The 23,267-nt window shown below is 38.2% G+C and overlaps 1 protein-coding gene across 3 annotated transcripts in view; it reads left to right on the forward strand.

The window, feature by feature from the left end:
* Positions 1-22,621, forward strand: part of LOC149565731 (uncharacterized) — a 228,421-nt gene extending 205,800 nt beyond the window's left edge. For all 3 annotated transcript variants that reach the window (XM_089819227.1, XM_089819226.1, XM_089819228.1), the window contains exon 11: positions 22,470-22,621. In XM_089819227.1, coding sequence (XP_089675353.1) covers positions 22,470-22,552 — 83 coding nt within the window. In that variant the 3' untranslated portion in view covers positions 22,553-22,621. The remainder of the gene's footprint in view (positions 1-22,469) is intronic.
* The last annotated feature ends 646 nt before the right edge of the window (positions 22,622-23,267 follow it).

Genomic DNA, 23,267 nt, shown 5'->3' on the forward strand with positions numbered 1-23,267 from the left:
AAGTACTTGTCAACTGGACAGTTTCCCACAGGGATGTCACCAAATGATAGGCGCAAGTTGATAATCAGGAGTTGTACGTTTCGATTGATCAATGGATTGCTTTACAAAATGGGGCCGGATCATATTCTTTGGCGGTGTGTGCTGGAAGAGGAAATACTGCAGGTGTTAAAAGAAGCACATGAGGGTCCCGCGAGAGGACACATGGGGCCCGACACAACTGCAAGGAAGATATTGCTCGCAGGTCTCTGGTGGCCAATGGTGTACAATGACGCGCGGGAATGGGTCGTCCGATGTGACACTTGCCAACGGGCCAGGAAGCCGCTGAAGAGAGATTTCATGCCACTTCACCTCTCACATGTGCAGGAACTTTTTGAGAGATGGGGATTAGATTTCATTGGACCACTGAGGGTGAGCAAGACTCGACGGTGCCGGTACATCATTATTGCAACGAAGTACCTGACCAAGTGGGTGGAGGCACGTGCATTACTAGATAACTCAGCCGTCAGCACTGCGAAATTTATTTATGAACAAATCATTACCAAGTATGGAATCCTGTTACAATTAACAAGTGATAGGGGAGGTCATTTTGTTAATCATGTTATTCGACTGCTCACCACTCAGTTTAAGATTTATCATTCGCTGTTGATTCCGTACTATCCAAGAGCAAACAGACAGGCGGAGGCCACCAATAAAATCCTAGTATCCATCATCTACAAATCCTGTGCGGTTGAAGGTGCTGATTGGGAGGAAAACTTACCCGCTGCCCTGTGCGCTTACCGCACGGCATACAAGGTGACGACAAGGCACACACCATTCCAGTTAATGTTTGGACAGGAAGCAGTAGTCCCAACGGAATTCATGATCCCAAGTCTCCAAATAGCGTTGGAAAACAAGTTGGATGACGATGGAAGCTTACAAGAGCGGTTAAGCAATCTAAATAAGCTGGAGGAGAAGCGATTGCTGGCGCAGTGGGCGACGGAAGTGGCACAAAACAAACGCAAGGTTTGGCATGATAAGCATCTAAAACATAGCAGATTCCAGCCGAGACAATTAGTATTGAAGTATGATGGCCGCAATGAAATCAAGCCGAGAAAATTCAAGGTGCAGTGGGTTGGACCATACCAGATCCGGGAGGTTGGCGAGAATGGAGCAATCAAACTGGCGACCTTAGACGAACAGGAGATGGCTCAAGCGGTTAACGGATCCAAACTAAAAATATACCGCGCAAGAAGGATGTCGTTGTCGCCTAGTGCTCACATGAATCCTTCATCGTCGTCATTAAAGGACTGTGACGTGGCGACGCCAACTGGAGGTACCTCTGTTATTTAATTTCTTTTTTAAAAAAAATAAAAAATAAAAAAATTTGAAAAAAAATTTAAATTTAAATTTAAAAAAATAAAAAATAATAATAATAATAAAAAAAAGGCCGGGGAAGGCTTTTCCCCGCGGGGTCTTATTCTCCCGTGGAGTCTTCCCTTGCCGTGGAACTGTTCACGGTTCTTCTTGTCTTTCCGCAGATTGCTTTTCCCCGCGGGTCTTATTCTCCCGCAGAGTCTTCCCTTCCCCAAGAACTATCCCTCCTATCTTCTGCGGAGCCTTTCCAATTCTCGGCGGGCGCTTAACTTCTCGCAGGGTCTTCCCTTTCTGCGGATCTTCTTTTCTTCTCCAGGCTTTATTTTCCGCGGTGTTTTGGATTAAAAAACCTGCGCGGCTTGCGAACTTATTACTCCGCGAGCAGTGAACTTCCGCAATATTACCATTTCTTCTGCGCCTATTCACACCCCTCCACATTTTGCATTTGCTACGGGCTTAACAAAATGAATTCGGGTAGCAAAAGGCTAGACATGAGAGTCGGCTAAGAACGACAGTGGCAAGTCAGATGTGACTGAAACTTAAATATGTGTCCCTGCGGATGTATTGTTAACCACGCGATCCATGGTCTCGAATGGGAGGAAGGTCAATAAATGGTGCAGGTCTGGGCGCAGCCTTATTAAAACAAATTTCCAATGCTCGGCATTAAAGGGGATGGGTTTGGAGGAGACATTCTTCTAACCTTTCCACTGGCAGTTTTTCCTTTCTGCGGTTGTTCCCGAATAAAATCAGAGTGGTTAAGATTTCTTCCGCCCTTTGATTTCCCACAGGAAAAGTGTTGGCTTATTCTTTTCTCTCTCCCACGGGGTGAGACCTTCTGTAACGGATAGAGGAAACTTCCATAAGGACAAAGAAGCCGTTCTTGCATGGAATCAGCTGGCAAACGAAAGCAGTGGAAGAATCTATTGGCGGCAAATATGGAAAAGAATGCAAGGGTTTTGGCATCAGGGATCCAAGTTGCAGGGCCCTTGGGGTCCAATAGCAAGAAACAGAAGGTCAGGGAGGAACTCACTTATCTCATCGTTCAGTTCGAGGGCCTTAATGGCAGCGAATGCCGAAGGTGGTGGCAGGAGACCCTAGACGCAGACCAGATTAAGCAAATTTTGATACGAGCATAGGTGCATTGGGCCATCCAAATTCCAATCTTCTCCATTCAGTTATTCGACTCAGTTTTGCGCACTATGATCAAGACATATAGCCAACACAGCAGAACAAGTACATTTACGTACAAAAAGCATCAGATGACAGTTTCCTTTAAACCAAGGGATTTCACTAGAGTTTTTGGCATCCTTGGTCCCGGTGGTAAGAAGGTAGAAATTAAGAACCGCAAGCTCTCTCAGGAAAGGAACATTTGATACGGCCAGTGGGCCGCGACCTTTCACTCGAGGAGATGGATTCAGTGGTGGCTAAGGGGTCGCAATGCAGAGGGCTCCGCAGATATTTCATTCGAGAAGGTCACTGGCGGTGCATCATGGACGTCATCAAGAGCAGGTTGACAGGTGCCACTCGAGCTTCAGATATAGCATTGCCGCAAATTGTATTCATGAATGGTATCATGCAAGGTACGGTGTACGATTGGGCTTCGGTCCTCGCCGACAGGATGGAGGAATTCATGACACTTCAGCATCACACATTCTTTATGCCATATCATGTGATTGGCTTGTTCTTGGAGGCAGCGGTTAATCAGATACCCATGGATGATTTTGAAGCGCCACCTCAAGGGAAGTTGGCAGAAGGAGAACCTCCGATATTTTATTGGAGGCATCTAGACACAGGCGGAACAGTCGCGGGACAAAAAAAAGTGTTTTTGGATTTGCAAGCGGCACACAAGGACACTAACAATGGACGGGAGGAAACTTCGAAAAGCAACGGAGCGGGGTATGAAGAGGATACTACTTCAGCAAAGATTGGCAGCGAAGATAGTCAGCCCACATTTTTTACCTCTCCTCAGCTGTCTACTTCAGCGCACTTGACTACCTCTACGGTAGTCATTCCGTCGTTTGGCCAGAACCATGCTCCTCTCATCATGACTCCACCAGCAGCGACAGATGTCCCACGGGCACTGACAGAGATGGTCCCACAAACGACAGAAGTTCTACCACAGACGCTGACAGATGTTGTCCTGCAGATCAATATAGAGCCGATGGCTATAGTAGAGGTGATTCCAGTTGTACTAGCAGATGTCACCGTCGCAATCTCACAGAGAGCATAGTTGCCACCGCTGGAACCTGAGCCGCAGGTTCGGTTGGATGTCATTGATTGTGATGTAGTTGTCACAGTTTCGTCATCTTTTTTAGCAAAGGCCGAGTCAGCCCACCCAGTACCAGAGGAGATCATGGAGCTCGCGCAGTCAAACCAACCGGAGGTGATGGATAGAGCTAGTGTATTTCTGAGGCAGCAATTCCGACTCACTCCTACCAAGCGGGGTCCGTCCATTCAGTCTCCTAGGTGTTCAGGAACATCACCAGCAGTACCAGAGCCTCAGCTTCAAGAGGAGGGAATGCCACATGCCGTGGTTGCGCCAATAGCAGAGGAGGCTGCACCGGATGTGGGCATGGCTCCTGCTGATGAGGAGGAGAACAGTGATGCGGAATGGTCATTGGAAGACTTCGCCAAGGAGGATTACGGGTCAGATGAGGACAAGTGCCGAGATTACCTCAGGACGATGAAGTTTGCGTTGAAGAAGGGACACGATGTGGCTATTCAGGCCCTAACTCGGCGGAGGGAGTGGCATTTGATCAGAGCATATATCCGTGGGATCTGTCCTCGACGATTTCAAACTTGTTTTGTAGACAGGGGTTGGCCGGCGGTGGAGACAGCTAAGATGTTGGCAGATTGGGCTACTGAGCCAAAGTTGGGACCCAGTGACCCCCCTATGATGAAGCTGGCACATGAGATTGTGGGATTGTACAAGGATGTTTACTATGGTCGTCGGCGTGCAGAGGTGGACAGGGTTGCAGCAGAGAGATCATTGGCAGCTGAGAGTGAGGCTAGACAGAAGCTAGCCGCCAACTTGGCCGACTAGCAGGCAGCATGGGCCGCAGAGCGGGCAGTACTATTGGCAGATATGGCAGCAGCGGTGCAGGAGAGGGATGTGGCTAGGCAAGGAACAGAGGCGGCGGTCCGAGATAAAGATGCAGCTGAGCACGAGATGTAGTTAGCTAGGAGGCAGGCTATGGATGCGGCGCTTCTTCTAAAGGAGGCCGTCGAGGTTAATTCTCAGATTCAGACAGATCTTCGCATCAGGACAGAGCAGGTGTATGAGTTACGTCGCCAGCAGCACACTTCTGGGACGCCCCCTTCTCTCTAGTATTTTTTCTGTTGTCTATAAGTTGTCTCCTAATTTTGTTAGTCGTCAGGAGACGACTTTTTTTTTTGGGGGGGGGGGATGGTGTCAGCCGATTGGATGGTTCCGACGATGTTTCTGTAGCTGACGAATTGACTGTCATCGGTGTTTTGTATTTTGTAGCCGACGGGTAAATAGTTTGTAGCAGATGTAATGTTGTGGCCGACGAACTCCTTCAAGAAAGTCCGGCGGTAGTATTTATATCCCGTTTGGGATCATTGTAAATCATCATCTACTATTACGGATATTATGAAGCATAATGTATGTTCTGGCATATGCGAATATAATTCTGCTATTCTGTTCCATTGTCTGTATGCGTTGATTTCTTTACCAATACGGTAAACAAAAATGGTGGAGCTACACTCATTAGAAGGGGTGTGTAGGTAAGCTCTATCCATAAAAGAGGAACTCTGGGTGTGCGTGGGTTGCTTGAGTGAGGACCACAAATCAGAGGGTTGTGATCTTAGGGGAAAACAAGAGGAGTTGGAAGAAGATAAGCTTCTCAATCGAGCTATGGCTATTTCTGAATCCCTATCTCTCCAAGAGGAAGTTGTTTGTCAAGAAGAATTAGCAAGGGAGACAGCTTGGGAACATGAAACTATATTCAACGGTAAGGAAAACCTTTCAAGGGAGGTTTGGAATTTGGGGCGGGATGATGGTGGAATGGATAGGCTAAGGGATTCAAGTTGGATGTTAGCATCAAGTGGAGATAAAGAGAATGTGGCTGGGGAAAGCTTTAGCGTGCAAGGAAACAGCTGATTTGAGATGGACAGCATATTAGATGATGGAGTAAGGAAAGATAATTTGGATGGTATGAAGGTAGGTAAGGGCCAAAATCATTTAGGTGATAGTTATATGGGGAATAGTTTGGCCACCCCGCTTAAAGATAATGATCAAGAAGAAGCACAAAGCAAGGAGGCTAGGCTTTTAGGTGGAATAGAGAAGCCAGAAAACAATTTTTTGTTATGTTTGGAAGATTTAGATGTTGAGAACCTAATGTAAGGGAGCATTGATCAAGGCAAGGAGGAGGCTCATATAAAAGACATTGAAATCTCACCAATAACAAATTTGAAAGGCTCTTTCAACTTGGAAGGGGTTTCTAGTGAAGAGACCAAAGATACTGATTTTGTAGGGGATGAGGAGGACCAAGAGGATGATTTTTGGGCCTCTTAGAGATTGTGGTGCTAACTGAGAAGAGAACTTTATCCCAAACTGAAGGAAACAATCCTAAGTTGTCGATTTGGGTTCGGGGATGGACTCAAGTTTGGGGTTTGGGCACAAAAAACAATTCCCCATTTGGATTTGTGGGTTGGTTCGTGAGTGTGTGTGTATATATATATATGAAAAAAAAGAGAAACATGCATAGTTGTAAAACTAACTTACGAAGTCATTTCACAGTATGAATATGTCAATGTTACTTGATCATTGATCAATGCCAAATGTCAAAGAAAAACATAAAATACTCGCTCATTAATCAATGTTAATATTGTAAAGAAAATCATACATTGAAAATATTTTTAAAATGATATTTTAATGTACTTTGAAGCACTTTTATGGCCCATAGTTCCAATCAAGGACCCTGCCCCAACCCAGATGCGGACCCAAGTACGAATCTGAACCCAGACAAATCCGGATCCAAACCCGAGCTCCAGAGTCCGAACACAGTAACTAAGAAACAATCGAAAGAAAGAGGCTGGGGAAAAACAAAGAGGCCAAAACAATCAGTGCTTTGATCCAGATTGTTAGGAGTGCTAAAGGGATAAGTAAACTGAAATCAAGAACAAGGAATGCCTTTCCTCGAAGGAGATGAAGCTCCTATTGTGGAATGTTAGGGGCTGCAATGCCCTCGACAAGATTTTCTTGATCAGGTGGGGTCTTGATCAAGTAAGGTTAGATGTTCTTCTTTTATAGGAAACCAATATTAAAAAGGAGGATATTGATGTTATGAATAGGCATTTAAGTAGATGGAAATGTGTATGGTAGGGGGCTTTGGAGACTTTCGAAGGTTTAGGGGTAATGTGGAAGGATGAGTCACCTTCGGTGGTGGTGATGTAGTAGGCACAAGATTGGCAATGGCTTAAGGTGAGCTCTAACCAATTAGGAACAAAGGTCAATGTTATAAATGTGTATGGACCTACTCAAGGTAAGGAAAAATAGGTTGCTTTGGTAGTCACTGTCTGGGGTGTTAGAGGCCTTGTCTAAGGATATGGTTGTGTTGAGGGGAGATTTTAATGCAATACTTGATCCTGCAGAGAAAAGGGGTGGAAGGGGTTAGAGATCAACCAGTCAAGGTGATTTCACAAACTTTGTGGTAGGGAACAAATTGTTTGAGATCCCTTTCAAGAGAGGGAAATTTACTTGGACAAATCCACAAAGTCCTTCGTTGTTTGAACCTCATAAGAAAGTCCTCAATAGAGGGGAAAGCATCGGGTGCAAGAGAAGTAAGCTCTGCCTCAATCTAAAGTGCTCTGAACTCGTTGATCGTGCCAAACAAGTCTTTAAAATTATCTCACATTTCTTGAGGAGTGGAACACTCTTCAAGATGAAACTGTAAGCTGTGTGAAACACTCAAAGAAATCAGACCCATGGCTTCATCCATCTTATTCCTATGCTTCAAAGTCTGGCATTAACTTTGAAAAATTGGTTGCACTGTATCTAGACAAGACGACAAACCCTTTGAACGGAGAAGCTGCTGCATATGGGATTTCCATGTATGATAGTTGTGTGGGATTAGAAGTACTAAACAAGAAGAGGTCTCAGCCATTGTTTTAGAAGGGGTTTTTGAAATTTTCTAATATGTTGATAAAATAACAGAAAGTAATATAGAAACACCCCCCACAATGCAAATAACCGAACCCCAGCTTTATAGGAGGAAAGCGTAAATGAGAAAAGAGAAAACTTCAGATATGAATCACAAATACCTGGTGCAAAATACTAGTGAAATGGCAAAAAATCTAGAAAATGCTTGAGAAGAGCTTTCCGGCGCTTTTTTTGGATCAAAAAACAGAGCTATAAGGAAGAAGTTATGCCCCTTGAAAGATAGAAGTCATCAACGGACTTCAAGTGCCAAAACAAGTACCAAATTGGAAATAAATCCCAAAACTATACAATCCATTGTCTCTGTCTCGGAACTAGCTTTCTGGTGCTTCTTTCGGATTGAAAAAATACCTATATGCTCAAGATATTGCAAAAACACAACAGGGCCCCTAGAAATGCCTTAAAAGAGATATATTTTTTATAATAAAAAACACGCCACATGAGGAGCGGCGGCCGAGTGGAGAAAGGCAACAAAGCCACTGGAGGCAATCGCAGTGGCGGCGAAAGCAGTGGCCCGGGAAAACACAGTTGCTTGTATCTTTGTGCGGCGGCCGAAAACAGTGTCGCAGCCGAAAAAGGGAACTGCCAAGAGCCAGAGTTTGCAATGGTGCCAGAAGGTTGTCGTGTCGGCTATAAAAGACTTTTGGTGATCGGAAAAACAGCAGCGTTACTGGAAAACGACATTGCATCCAGTTTGTGATTTTTAAAGTTCTTTTTCAAAAAATCGCCTCAAGATGCATGCGGGATGTCGTACGGCCCTTCTAGGCAAAAAAATTTGCCTCGCAGATCAACATTGTCCAAAATCGACAAACTTTATATGAAAATAGGGGTTTTGACGCCTTATGAATCCAACCGTGAGGTCTGTTAGGCCTCAAAGTACTCTGAAAATTAGAGACCCCATTTTTTTGACAAAAAATACTCGAAAAACTCTAGATCTATTCTCTCAAACCATCATTTTCCTTTTTCTACAAATGCCGAACAAGCTACATTAGATCTGGCTCTAATACCATGAAGGATTTGAGCAATGCAAATCCACAAAGCCCAAAGAATACTTGCATGTAAAAACCTATCACATAGAAGAAAAAGACAAGAGGAGGCAAGGGTTTTGCTCTAAAATATATGCAAATTGTATTCACATAAACAAAAAAGATGCAAGATAATTACAAACGATCTATCCTTATAGAAGGAGTTCGAAACCCGAAAAGGGTAACCTAAAAGGTAAATGCTATTTAAGAATTACTAATTAATTATTAAATGAGAATGCAAAAAGTGCATAAAAGGAAATCTTAAGAAGGGAAGAAAGCAAATTTAATAAATTAAATTAAATTAACGCTTTACTCTAACATTTTGTTGGCAGGAGATTGGGCAAGTGGAAATTGGATGGTGGAAGCTGAAATCCTCCCTCTCCATGAATCTGACCATTTCCCAATAGGACTTTCAGTGCAAGAGGATTGCTCTTTAGACAGATGCCCCTTTAAGTTTGGAGCATTGTGGCTTGAGCTGATAGTTTTGAAGAATTAGTTGAGCAATGGTGGTCTGCTGCCCCAATCTATGAAGGGAATAAAGCCTTTATTTTCTTTAAGAAATTACAATTCTTAAAAGAAAAGTTGCAAGTGTGGAATAGAAAAACCTTTCAGAATATTTTCAAAAGAAAGATAGAGTTGGAAGAGTCTCTAAAGGAGCTCAATGAAAAGTTTATGAGGCATGGGATGCGAGAGGATGATTTTGTTGAGGAAAAAACTCTGAGTAAAGAATATGATGAGGTGCTGGCAAGAGGAGATATTTTGGCGATAGAAATCTAGGGAAATTTGGCTTAATGAGGGTGACAAAAATACAAAATTCTTTCACAACTCAGTAAAGATGAGGCGAGCCCATAATAAGATCTTTTTGATTGAAAACATAGAGGGTGAATTACTTAAAGAAGGAACAGAGATTAATGTAGAAGTGGTATCTTCTTTTAAAAGGAAAGCAGCAAAGGAGCAAGGAGAGATGATGGCCATAGAAGGAGTGTTCTCTTGCATCCAAAAAAGATCTTTGGTGAACATAATAAGCTGTTGAATGCTAAGGTCTCTATGGAGGAGGTCCAAAGAGCCCTATGAGGTCTAGGTAAAACAAAGCTCCTGGCTTTGATGGGTTCTCTATCCGATTTTTCAGAACATTTGTGGATTTCTTTGCTACTAATCTATGGAATGTGGTGGAAGAATCAAGGCGGGGAGGGTTTGTGCTTAAAGATCTGAATAACACTTCAATAGCTCTCTAGTGCCCATGAAGGATGAGATTAAGAATTTTGAGGACTTTAGGCCAATTGCTTTATGCAATACTTTATACAAGATCATTGAAAAAGTAATTGCTAATAGATTGAAAAAAGGTTTTGAATGAGGTGATCTCTACTGAATAGAGTGGTTTCTCTCCAAGACACTCTATATATGAGGGGGTGATTATAGCACATGAAATGATTCATTCCATTCGAGTGAAGCTGGCAAAAATGATGGTGAATTTAGATATCAAAAGGGCTTATGATGAGGTGTATAGGGGTTTTCTTTTGAAGGTGCTAGAGAAGTTTGGGTTTGATCTAAGATGGGTAAATTGAGTGGAAAGTTGTATCTCGACTCTATGTTTTTTTCATTTTTGTCAATGGCAGCCTCCAAGGTTTCTTTGAGACTGAAAAAGGCATAAGGCATGGGGATCCTCTTCCCCCTTTCCATTTCATCATTTTGGCAGAAGTGCTAGGTAGATTGATCTGTAAAAGAAGAGATTGGCTTTGGAAGGGTGTAAAGGCAGCTAAAGGGGTGGATGTTGTTTCTCACCTCGAGTTTGTTGATGACACTTTCTTAACAGGTGAAGCTTTGGAGAGGAAGGCTTCGGTGATGAACAAACTCTTGATTTTTATGGCAAAGCTTCAGGGCAGAAAATTAATTGGCACAAATCTAAAGTTTTCTTTTTTAATACCCCTCTATGTAAACAAAGAGAATTTAGTAGGATCCTGAATATAAGAAATGGTGCTCTGCCAAGCAAATATTTAGGGATCCCTTTGTTTCAAGGCAAAAACAAGGCTGACCTTTCGAAAGTTCTGGTGGAGAAATGTTTGAAAAGGATGGAGGGTTGGAAAGGACAATGGTTGACTTCAGCAAGCCGCATTTTAATGCTCAAATCTGTTGTATCTGTTGTTCCCATTTTCTTAATGATTTGCTTAAATATCCCAAAAGAAGTGATAAAAATGGAGTAAAAAATGAGGAAATTGTTTTGGAATGGTGCAAGCCCCAAGGGAGGGAGATAAACTTCCTTTGCTTGGATGGGATAAAATTTGTAAGCCAAAAAAGTATGGTGGTGTAGACTTGCAAGATTGGAGTTTGATGGACATTGCACTAGGAGCTAAACTGGTCTAGCATTTATATATAAGTCCAGAAGCAATTACAGGTTAAAAGTTTCAAGTCTAAATATTTAGACTCCAATTTGTTAAGGATATAGCTTCATTTGGATTGAAGTATTCTTATATTTAATATGGATTTAATATATTGTTGAATGTATATATATGTTTGTGATAATACAAATATATATACATACATATATATAAATTTGTATATTTTCTTATATATACAAAAAGGAATATAAGGTATTGGCAGATTAGTCTTAATTGGCTATTACTATTCAATGAGCCTAATACTCTAAGGAGAGTCACGACCTTGAAAGGCTGTGACTCCCCGTGGCATTTGGCACCGGGAAAGTCACAACCTTTCATGATTGTGACCCTTGGATGTCATACTTATTAAGACCGATGGCTGTTGCATTAAGACAATCAATAACCAAGGCATTGAGTTAATAGAACAGTCATCACAATTCATAATTAATATATTCAGAGAAATCAACCAATTCAGAATTACACATTCAAAGAGTTTGACAAGTATCAAAAGCATATTTCAATAGTCAGTATTTAGGTCTGATCAAATACAAGTTAGATTATTCTTTAGAAAAGATCTTTATTTAACATGGTATCAGAGCTTAACTAGAGAAAAGTCATAAAGCAGATTCGTTCCTCTCCTTATAGAAGTCAAACTCAACCTCAATTAAAATGGTGAACGGAATCAAAGCAAAAGACAGATTGGAAGGGTCTGCAAACAACTCCTTATGGAAAATTCAAATTATAGCCTTACTTGAACAACTCAAACTAGATTCTTTCATAGAGAAAGATATTAAGATGCCTGAAGAAGAATCAGAAAAAACAACTTGGAAAAGATGTAATAGTAAAGCTAAGAAGATTATAATTGATGTTGTAAGGGATCACATACTTCCCTCCATAGCAAGATTCAAAACAGCCTATGAAGTATTTAAAACTATAAAAGATATATTTGAAATAAACAATGCAAGCAGAATACTGATATTAAAACATCAACTCCTGAATATAAAAATGAACAAAGGAGAGTCAATGACAAGTTACTTCTTAAGAACCTCTGAGATAAGAGACCAACTTGCCACCATTGGAAACAATGCAGATGACGAGGAACTTACACTAATTGCTCTAAGAGGCTTACCTATATCATGGGAACCCTTCATTCAATGTATAAGTCATCCCTCACTTCCAAAATTTGATCAACACAAGAATGAGTGCATTCAAGAGGAATCTACACAAATCAAGGGGAGATTCAAGCTCTACACACCAACAACAAAGGGAAGAAGAGGAAGTTCAAACCAAAGAGAGGAAATAATTCTCAATATTACAAAGAAAAGAATCTATCCAAAGTTCAATGCTGTCAATGTGATAAATTTGGTCACATCCGAAAATTTTGTCCTAAAAGGAAGAAAATTCAAGCAACCATATATGAATCTCATGAAGTGGAAAATCCTCTATATTATTTAGCTTTGTCAAGTGAATTAAATACAAGTAATAATACTTGATAATAGATAGTGCAGCTTCAAGACATATAATTGGATTCAGAAATCAATTTGAAATATTCAAAGAGTATTGCACAAAAGAAGTCACAAATGGAGATAATTCTACATATCTAGTAAAAGGAATTGGGACCTGCTCCTTACAAATAAAAACAAAAGAAACTCCTCAACTAAAAGATGTGCTATTTGTACTAGGGATAAAAAGAAACCTAATTTCCATTTCAAGCCTAGACGACCAAGGATACCTCGTCACCTTCAATGAGGATGAAGTGTTACTATGGACTAAAAACTCCAACATGAAGAACGCCATTAGTATAGGATCAAGAGATGGAAGCTTGTACAAATTAAATATTAAAGAAAAACAACAAGCACTAAATCATGAAGTCCATAATTCAAATGAACTTTGGCATAGAAGATTATGACACCTTTGCTTTAGTGCTCTTCCTATCATAGGGAAAATCACTACAAGCATACCTAATCTCAAATCTGATCACATTAGTATTTGTAAAGGGTGTGCCCTAGGAAAAAATAAGAAAGGATGCTTTCCTTTAAGTACCAAAAGTCAAAAATTATACTAGAACTTGTCCACACTGATTTGCGTGGACCCATGTCAACACCTTCACTAGAAGGGTTGTTGTACTATGTAACATTCATTGATGATTACTCAGGAAAACTTGGATATACTTTCTAAAACTTAAAGAATCTAATGAAGTTTTACAAAAATTCAAAGAATTTAAAGCACTAGTGGAAAATCACACTGGAATGAAAATAAAAACATTAAGATCAAATAATGGAGGTGAATACACATCTGATATCTTCAAAGAATTATGTATTTTTGTTGGGATTAATAGGGAGACTACAATACCTTATAATCCTCAACAAAATGGGGTTCCAGAAAGAAAAAATAGAACTATTATAGAAGTGGCAAAAGCCATGATTCATGATCAAAATCTCCCTATGTCTTTTTGGGCCGAAGCTGCAAGTACAACAGTATACATTCAAAATAGAAGCCCACATGTAGCATTAGAAAATATAACTCCCATAGAAGCCTTCACAGGGAACAAACAAGATCTTAGTCATCTAAGAATTTTCGGTTGTCCAGTCTACATTCACATTCCCAAAGAGAAATGGTCTAAATTATAACCTTCTGGAAAGAAAAGCATATTCATTGGCTATAGTGAAACAACTAAGGGATACAGAGTATATGTTCCAGGACAAAAGTCTGTTGAAATCAGTAGGGATGTTAAGTTTCACGAAGATATCACTTTCAAAACATCTTTAAACAAGGAAGACAAGGAAGTTGAGAATCAGAGGGAGTTCATCATAGAAGATTATTATAATATTGAGAATCAGAGGGAGAACACTATAGAAGATAATTCAATTGGAAATCTAAGGGAGAGCCTTTCCAAAGACAGAGACACACCTGCATCTAATGCTGAGAATGATGAAGTTTTAAATCTCAAGAAAAGACCACTATGGGCAAGGAAAATGATTGAAGAGAAGAATGTGGAACCAGATGAGGTTTGTAGAGAAAATAAGAAAACAAGAAATCAAAAATGACATGTTGCTTTATTCATAGAACTCACAAAAACAGAACCAACTAATGTAGAGGAGGCCTTAAATTGTCAAGCATGGAAAGACGCAATGGTAGAGGAATATCAATCCATTCTAAAAAATGATGTCTAGGATATTGTTCCTAGACCTAAAGATAAATTAGTTGTATCATCAAAATGGTTATTTAAAATCAAGTATGCCTCTAATAGAAGCATTGAAAAATGCAAAGCCAGATTTGTTGCAAGGGGTTTTTCTCAAATGGTCGGAATTGATTATGAAGATACTTTCTCTCCAGTTGCACTTTATACTTCAATAAGAATGATAGTTGCCATTGCTGCATCCAGAGGATGGAAAATAATTCAAATGGATGTAAAGAAAGCATTCTTGAATGTCGTCATTGAAGAGGAAGTATATATGGAACAACCAAAAGGATTCACTACACATGATCAGAAGCTATACGTATGTAAACTAAAGAAAGCACTCTATGGGTTGAAACAAGCTCCCAGGGCTTGGTATGAGAGAATAGACAACTTTCTTCTCAAATTAGAATACTCCAAGAATGAAGCTGATCCAAATATATACTTCAAAATATCTAATAATGACATGTTGATAACAGGTGCAGATCATCTTATAGCCAAATGTAAACAGGATCTCAGAGCTGAATTTGACATGAAGGATCTAGGCCTTCTACATTACTTTTTGGGTCTAAAAGTACGACGGAAGGGAATTTACATCTTCCTAAATCAAGAAAAGTACACTACAAATATATTGACCAGATTTGGGATGATGGATTGTAGGCCACTATTTACTCCAACGGAAACTAGTCTTCATAAACTTAAGCAACAGACTCAGAATTAGTAGATCCTACTCATTGTCAACAAATTGTTGGATCCCTTATGTACTTAGTAAACACTTGATCAAATATCTGCTATGCTACAAATGTATTAAGTCACTTCATGTGTGAGCCTAAGAAGATCCATCTAATGCCTGCCAAACATATTTTAAGATATTTAAGAGGAACTATTGGACTTGGATTGAAGTATGATAATACTGAGCTACAACTTCAAGGTTATTTTGATTCTAACTGGGCAAGTTGTACTATTGACTGTAAGAGTACAACAAGGTGTTGTTTTAGTCTTGGATCAGCTATGATATCTTGGTTCAGTAGAAAACAGTCAACAGTTGCTCAGAGCTCTACGGAAGCAGAATATATGACAGCTTCTATGGGAGCACGTGAAGCAATATGGCTAAGGAAACTTTTATACATAATATTTGAAAGAACACTAGAATCCACCATAATTCACAGTGACAATCAAGGTTGTATTAAACTTTTAGTTAATCCATTTTTTTATAATAGGTCTAAACATATAGAGATTCCTTACCACTGTATAAGAGATATGGTAGACAGAAATGTTATCAAACTGAAGTACATTAGCACTAAAGAACAAAATGCATACATCTTCACCAAACCTCTAGCAAGGTTGAAACTTGAATACTTTAGGAACAAACTTGGTATAACCAAACTGTAATTCAATATTATGTAATGTTATTGAATATTTAATAAAATCAATATTGCAAAGAGGTTTTTCAAGATGAGGATTTGAAAAGATATCTTTGTGCCAAATGGGGGGTGAAGGTGAGAGATTAATTTGATGGAAACTTAAGTACCTTTAGGGAAGGATGGAGAGTGGAGGGATTATTTGATCGGCAACAAACCTCATTAAGGAATTTATTTTCTAGTAGGGAGGTGTGCTTAATAGATTCTGAGGACAAAGTGAGTTGGTGTGCCTCCTCCTTAGGTGAATATTGTGTGAAGTTGGGATATGATTTACTCTCTCAGGGTAGGCTGGAAGCCTTTGAAGCTGGAGAGTTGTGTTGGCATAAATACTGCCTCCCGAAGGTTGGAACCTTTTCTTGGCTAGCTGTGCAAGGAAGGATCCTTACGGGTGAAAGAAGGAAAAGGATTGGATTTCAAGGCCCAACAAAATGTGTTGTGTAATAGGGTTGAAGAGTTGGTTGATCATTTGTTACTAAATTGTGAGGTGGCGACTTCATGTTGGCAAATGGTGGAGGGGAAGCTGGGATGGTTGGGCCCTTGGATGACAACTCTACACAGTTTTTTTCTAAGTTAGTCATAGATTAAGCAGGGAGCAATGTTGTCTAGTGTGTGCTAGGTAAGTCCTACTGTGATTTGGGAAATTTGGAAGGAAAGGAATCGACACATTTTTCAAGACAAGGTTGAACCAATTAAGAGATTGATGTGGAGAATTGATCAATCCATAGAGGAGGTAATGAGTGCAGCTGCTTTTAGACATGACTCAAGGAAAGTAGTTTTTTCTAAAGAGGATGGAGTTATTCAACAACAATGCTGGGGATAAAAATAAGAACTTTGGGGTGCAAGAAACAAGATAAAGTGGATGCAAATTCTAAATGTTTAGTTAAATGGTGTGTCCCAAACGATGGCTAGGTCAAGGCAAATTTTGATGGAGCTGCAAAGGGTAATCCAAGCCCTTTTGGAGCTGGGTTTATTGTGAGAGACCAATTAGGAGAGACTATAACCTATGGGGGGATGAGATTAATTGAAAGAACAAATAATTGTGTTGAGATGAAAGTAGCTTTACCGGCAGTGAAATGTGCGAAGGAATTAGGGGTGCAACGAATTCATCTAGAAGGAGATTCTTTAGTAGTAATAGAAGCCATTTGATCAAACGGAATTAAGGCAAGGCATTTGGAGAACTATGTCAGAGGTATTAAAAAGGAGCTGGAAAGTTTGACTGGTTTTAGAGTTAGTCATATTTATAAGGAGGGAAATGGGGAAGCAGATGCTCTGTCTAAATGGGTCATTAATTTTCATGAGGTAGGCAAGAGTCATTTTGAATTTTGTAGCCATTGGAATGAATGTTTTTAAAACTAAAATTTGAAGTTGCCATAAATGGTATTTCTTAAATTGGAAGAGGGAAAGTTTGATCTTTAATTAAGGGTGGGGCCACCCATAACGTCTCATGATAGAGAATGGTGACATAGACAATCTTAGTAAGGACAGAGGAGATCTATTGAATGAGATTACCCTTGTTTTGACGACGCTTGAAGTGTGTAAGCATGACAGTGACAAGTAAGGGACGTCAAGTAGTAATTAAGCAAGGCTTTTATATGCACAAGACCAGAAGTGGTTTGGCACTGGGAAAAGTGGTGAAAGGTGGTTAAGTAAGGCTTTTATATGAAAAGACTCGCAAGCAACAAAAAGCCCTTCTTGGTCCTTTTACGGAGAAATGTCTGAAGTTGCTCCTACTTTGCCCAACGCCGAGGGTGATCAATGTTGTCCAGTGAACATTGGATCATTTTTTTTAGGAGGCAAAGCACCATTGGAAGGTGTAAGTAGATGTAGAGGCAATGGTGATGGCTTGGGGGTTGGAATTGAACGAGGACACACTATTGGTTCAGTGGGTAGTGGAGGCTTTACTCCCCACAAACCTGATCATTGGGATTGATTCAATCCTGGAGTGGGCTTTCCCAGGCTATGGCTTCAATTATAGCCAATGTTTTTCAAATGAGGAAGAAGGGAATGAGGTGGAATGGTTTTCCTTCCTATGGTGGCCTAAATGAGTAAACCAAAGGGCCCACAAGGAGGAAATTGTTGAAGCCTGACAGCAATTAAAGGAGGAAATTCAGTGTTTCCAAGCAGAAAATGGTTCTCGGGGGATAGGGTTTCTGCTAGCTCTCCCAAGAAGACGATGGTCAACAACCCCATGACGAAGGAGGCTAGTAGTGCGGATGATTTTCCCACAGATTTGAATTATTGTAGGAAGGTTTTTTGGTGTGTGAATGGGTTTGTGTGTAGCAGTCATGAAATGTAGTTAAAGAAATTTTGATAAATCTTTTTTGATGAATGTCGAAGCAACTATGGTGTTAGGGTGGTGGAAGTTGTTTTGAAGAAAATACATTTGTAATTGTGGTTGTGCAAGCAGTGAAGAAATGCAGGGGTAGAGAAGGCTTGTGAAGTGAGGAGACCTGTGTAATTATTTCAAATGGCTGGACATTAACAGTAGTAATAGCAGAAGGAAGTTAGTGCCCATTTTGAATGCAGCCTGTTGGAATGGAGGGGAAATAGTGGATGCATAGCAGCTCGAAGATAAAGGATTATTAGCTGAAGGATGCAAACAGGTCGAATGGGTGGTTTGTTGAAGTTTTTTCCAGGTGGTTGGTTTAGATAGCCGGTTTATAGTAATCTGATTTTGGGACCCTGGTTTTGTAATGATTATTTTGCGAGGGTCTGGATAGTTGTTTTACGCATTATGTTAAAATGGCCATATCTGTTATATTGCTATGTAATGTAAATTTCCAAATATTAATAAATTAATTTCTTATTACCGACAAAAAAAATCCAGTAAAATGTATAAAGCTTCCAAAATTCAAACCCTGCCGTTGCACAAAACAACCAATCAATTTGAAAATAATTTTTTTTTGAATTATAAAAAATACAATATATAGTAAAACTTTATGGCTGCAAAAAGTACTCGAATAATAAACTGTTGTGATTGGACAAATAAATTGAAAAGTTGCATTTCATTAAATGCTATAGTATCCTGCCTATGACCCTACGACAGGAACTAATAATATTTCCACTCGGAACAGCAATAGTCTACCTATCTATCTAATCTTCCTAATTTAAATAACATTTATAATTACTTTATATATGTATGAACTTTTTGATTAAATTCTCGACCAGTTGCATCTCTTTGGCAGCTTCTCTCACTGGAAATCAGAGCATAGTTTCAAAGAATGGTACCTTCTAAAACTGTTACCTTTAAATGCTATTAGTGTTACCATTGCAGCTCATTGAATGCAAGTGCTAATACATGTAAAATGAATTGGTATATATATAGATAGATGGATGGATAGATAGATAATCACACTATAGATTATATAAGAATTATTATGCTAATATAAAATATAATATGCAGCTTCTTGGTATCAATTCTTAGATGTCTGTAGCACTGATGAATGACTTATTTTCTTTTATCATCTTTTCTGAAAATTTGATCTAATACCCCAAATGTATTAACACCCTCTCTCATTTTCATATTCAATGCATTTGAGAGGATCAATTCGCTCTCCTATTAAACAACTCACAAGATTGAAGAATGGTGTTCTTTGAAAGCAAAGAGACGTGTCTCTAAGAAGATCACACTTATTTAATATCCATTGCTTTTAACTTAACAACAACCAGCTAGTCATTGTTGTCATCTAACTTATGCTTGTTCTACCTCAATTATAATTGTTGACTTCTATCTCTGTCTGATAACTGCAGACGATGTTCTGATTCGATGACTTGATCTTCCATTCTTTGATGCATGCGAAATTGCACTTGTAAGGAATGTGAAATCACACCATTTGTAGAGTATTCTCTTCTATAAAACACATTCAGTATGTTCATTTGTTTGCCATCTTAATGTTTATTAACTTACTAATCATGTTGTAGGCAAGAGCCTACAACACAAGGGTAAATTGTGAGCCTCTTATCGAAGAGGTCTTGGGTTTGAATCTACTTGCGTTTAATAAATAATAATAATAATTAATCACAACATAACAATTAATCTTGGCTTCGGCCTCTTACCGATCTAAAAAAAACATATTAATCATGTTGTGATATCAGGATTTAGCAGTGTGGTTTTTGAGTCAAATTCATTAACTCATGTTTCATGAGTAATAGTTCACATGATTTTAATGTGACTTAAGACGTTTTATACATTATGAATTTGTAGTACTTAATAAGTTTGATGAAATTGTTGGTTTATATAATCATTGTTTTGAATTATGATTGAAGTCAACCACATAATGACTATTAACTTTTCATGTCACTATTTTTCATCTCTTCCTTTTTCGAAGTTCACTTTTACACAGACTGCTACCATTTTTTTAAGGTTAGTTGGTATGCCTTAATTCATATCATTTCATAATCAAATTATACACGAATTATAGTTTATATTGTTGTGTTTAAGTTAGTGCCATTAACATTTTGCCTTTAATCTTGATCTTTTCACTTGCCACCACCTTCATCATACTCTTGGTTTGGATATTTACTGATGTGTCTAAACTCAATTCTTCTTTTATATTTGAATTGTTTATACAAATATGTGTGCAAAATTGGAATGATGTGAAAAGGATTGGGACATTTCAAATAGGGATTCAAAATGAAGATATGACAAGGATGAAAAAATAGGAGTCGGTGTTAAAATCATTAAAAACATATCAATTGATGAACAATACTTGCTGAAGGTTTTGTAAGTGGGGTTACAAACAGAGTGAGTTTAATCATGTAGGAAACTCTGGTTAGGAGCACTCAAGATAGAGTAGTACTAGGATGGGTGACCTCCCTGATTCAGTACTTCACCTCTATGAGCATCAATTAGATGCAATGAGTGCTAAGTGTTCCATTCATTCTCATGAAAGATGGGTTCATGTGAACCACTATTCATAAACGTGGGTCAATGAGTTTGACTCAAAAAAGCTACACGGTTGAATCCTGATAACAATACCACAATTTGACTTGCTGTGAACAATATCTCCTACTTATAAAAGTGATAGATTCTCTAGGTTCTTCTCTGTTACTCCAATTTCTTAGTGTGTGGTGGATTGAGGTCCTATTTGTCCCTCCCACGTTGCAGCCTCCCAGTCTGTGGTTGTTGCCTTTGTTGTGGTTATGCTTTTCTTTTGTCACCGTTTGGTGTTCTTGGTGGACACTGCCCACTTTCATGTATTTTTTGAGTCTTCTTGACCCATTTGTGATCACTAGCTAAACATTAATAAATTCATCTATATTTAATTTATCTTAAATTTCATTAACTCTGTTTGGATGCTCCTTTAGTTCACCTATGTTCATTTCAAACAATCACATCTCAGATCGACAAGGGAACCTATTTGGACTATAATTGGTTCGGACTGGACTCACATCTGGACGGTCATCAGGTTTTATACCTAACATAGGTTTGAGCAATGCATCAAAAGGTACCCAACCTCTTTGTTCAGTGATCAAATCAATTAAGAAAGTCGCCAAAAGCTTTCTTTATGGTTATGAAGTCTCAATCTAGATATAAGTCGGAATGGTGAATTCTCCAAGTGCTAGGTTTGATGCCTACCACTGCCTGTATCAAACATGGAAAAGTCTTTTATCTCATTGAGATTAAATACGTTATCTGCTTCAACTATAATTTGCAAGCTTAGCTCAAGGCATGATACTAGATTTAAAAACCATCCAGTCATGTTGCTCTCCCAGAGAAGTTAAGAAATTCACCAACACTCAAGAGAATGAGAATGCCGTGAAGCCAAACAAGAGACATATTTTGAATTTGTTGTTTATCGGCAATGAATAAAGTTGGGATGCTTGCCCGGTATCATAAACATTGCTTGACCATTTAGGATAGAGACTACAGGTTTGCAGCTTAAAATTTTACATTACATCAGTTCTTGTTTCGAAGGACACTAATGAGCGTTATAATGATGAAAAGAATCATAAGGAGATGACAAGTATGCTGGCAACTGTTTCAAGGGAGATATATTGTGATGATGTATTGGCATCAACTAACGGTGCTTTTCAGAATGCAATTGATAATGATATCTAGATTGTACGATTTTCTGGGGATAAGATATTTTCTGTGTGATAATTAAGCTAGAAGGTTATGATGTATGAATATGAGGACTTTTTTGAGGTTATAATGTATGTAACATGAGGATTTAAATGACAACAGGGTTGAGCTAGTAAATAAATTGGAAATAATTGGGTAAGGATTTCAAATGCAGCTACAATCTTTTCATAACTCACGTGATTTTAATTTAATGATTAATTCACAGAGGCGAGACTGATTTGAATGTTATGTATGTTGATAGAGTTTGGTGATTTAGTTATTATGATTTATGGTTATTTTAAATCTGGATTTTAAGTTGTAATTTAGACTGATTTGAATGTTATGTATGTTGATAGAGTTTGGTGATTTAGTTATTATGATTTATGGTTATTTTAAATCTGGATTTTAAGTTGTAATTTATTAGTGATATTTTGAGGGATAAAAAGTGATGAGAAATAATTTTTATTAAAATTAGTTTTTTTTGTAGATATGTGGAGAGTTAGAAATATTAAAAGGGTATTATAATCTCAAGTATGAAAATACTTTTGGTCTTTGTTTTTTTTATTGGTTCTTTGTGAGTCATTCAACTTTATCAGCTGCGGTCTAATTTTATTATTATTATTTAAGATAAGTAGATATATGAATATATTAAAAAAATTGAGAGGATAAGAATATAAATTATAATTTATTTCAAATACTTTAAAATGAGAAATGGGGTTTCAATTCTTCCGTTAGATGGTAAGTTGAAAAGAGAAAAAAATATAACAATACAAAAGCAAAAAAAGATCTTATGGAAGAGTAAAGAGAAATAGCACATAAAGAATGATGATTATTTAAACTAGCTGATCTCACTATTTTTCCTTTTATTTCAGGGCATATAGAAGTTCGGTGCAAATTTTGCGCTGAAGTTTTGCGTTTTAATGAGGATGATGTTAAAGATATAATTGGAATGTAAATGGTAAAATGGTCATATAAATATTTTGTTCAATATAAATAATTTTTAATTTAGAAGATTATTTGTACATTGTTCAGTTTTTCAAAATTAATTGCTATTTTGAAGTTTAAATCTTATTTATAACATGTGACAGTAAAAATTCATTAAAATAATCACTAATAGTTTTATATATATGTAATAGTTATTTTTATTAGTTAAAACAAATGTATTTAGTATGTATTTAGTATTTAAACTTAAGTTTCATAAATTTAAAAATAAGACAAAAAAAATCAATAATTTATATTCAAATGTAATTTGTATAAACTTAATTTTACTTTTAATTTAACTTCATAATCTTTATAATTTACATATTTGTCAATAGATAAGTTAATTATTAATAGGTTTTATAACTTAGTTTATTGGTTAAGTGGTGGCGTTGTTGTGCTCATCAAGATTTTAATCTTTGTTGCTCTATTATGATCATGAATTTGTGTTTATGGTAATTTAATGTGTTAGCGGGTTTGAGCCTTGGTTTAGTTAAATGAGGATGAAGGACCCTCATTTGTGGTCTTGTCAATTCATAGCTTTAAGTCAAAAGTGTTTCATGTGGACCTGTAGGGCACGTTGTCTTAGTATCACTGGGCATGTTAAAACGTTTCACAAATACGTCTAAAAAAAGTTAAAATTGTTATTATTAATACTATTTTGATAAGTAGATAGCTAGAGAGAGCTAGCT

Source organism: Cupressus sempervirens, chromosome 3 (genome assembly GCF_028749045.1).
Source record: "Cupressus sempervirens isolate cs-2001-9-10 chromosome 3, ASM2874904v1, whole genome shotgun sequence".
In the NCBI taxonomy this organism is placed as follows: Eukaryota; Viridiplantae; Streptophyta; class Pinopsida; order Cupressales; family Cupressaceae; genus Cupressus; species Cupressus sempervirens.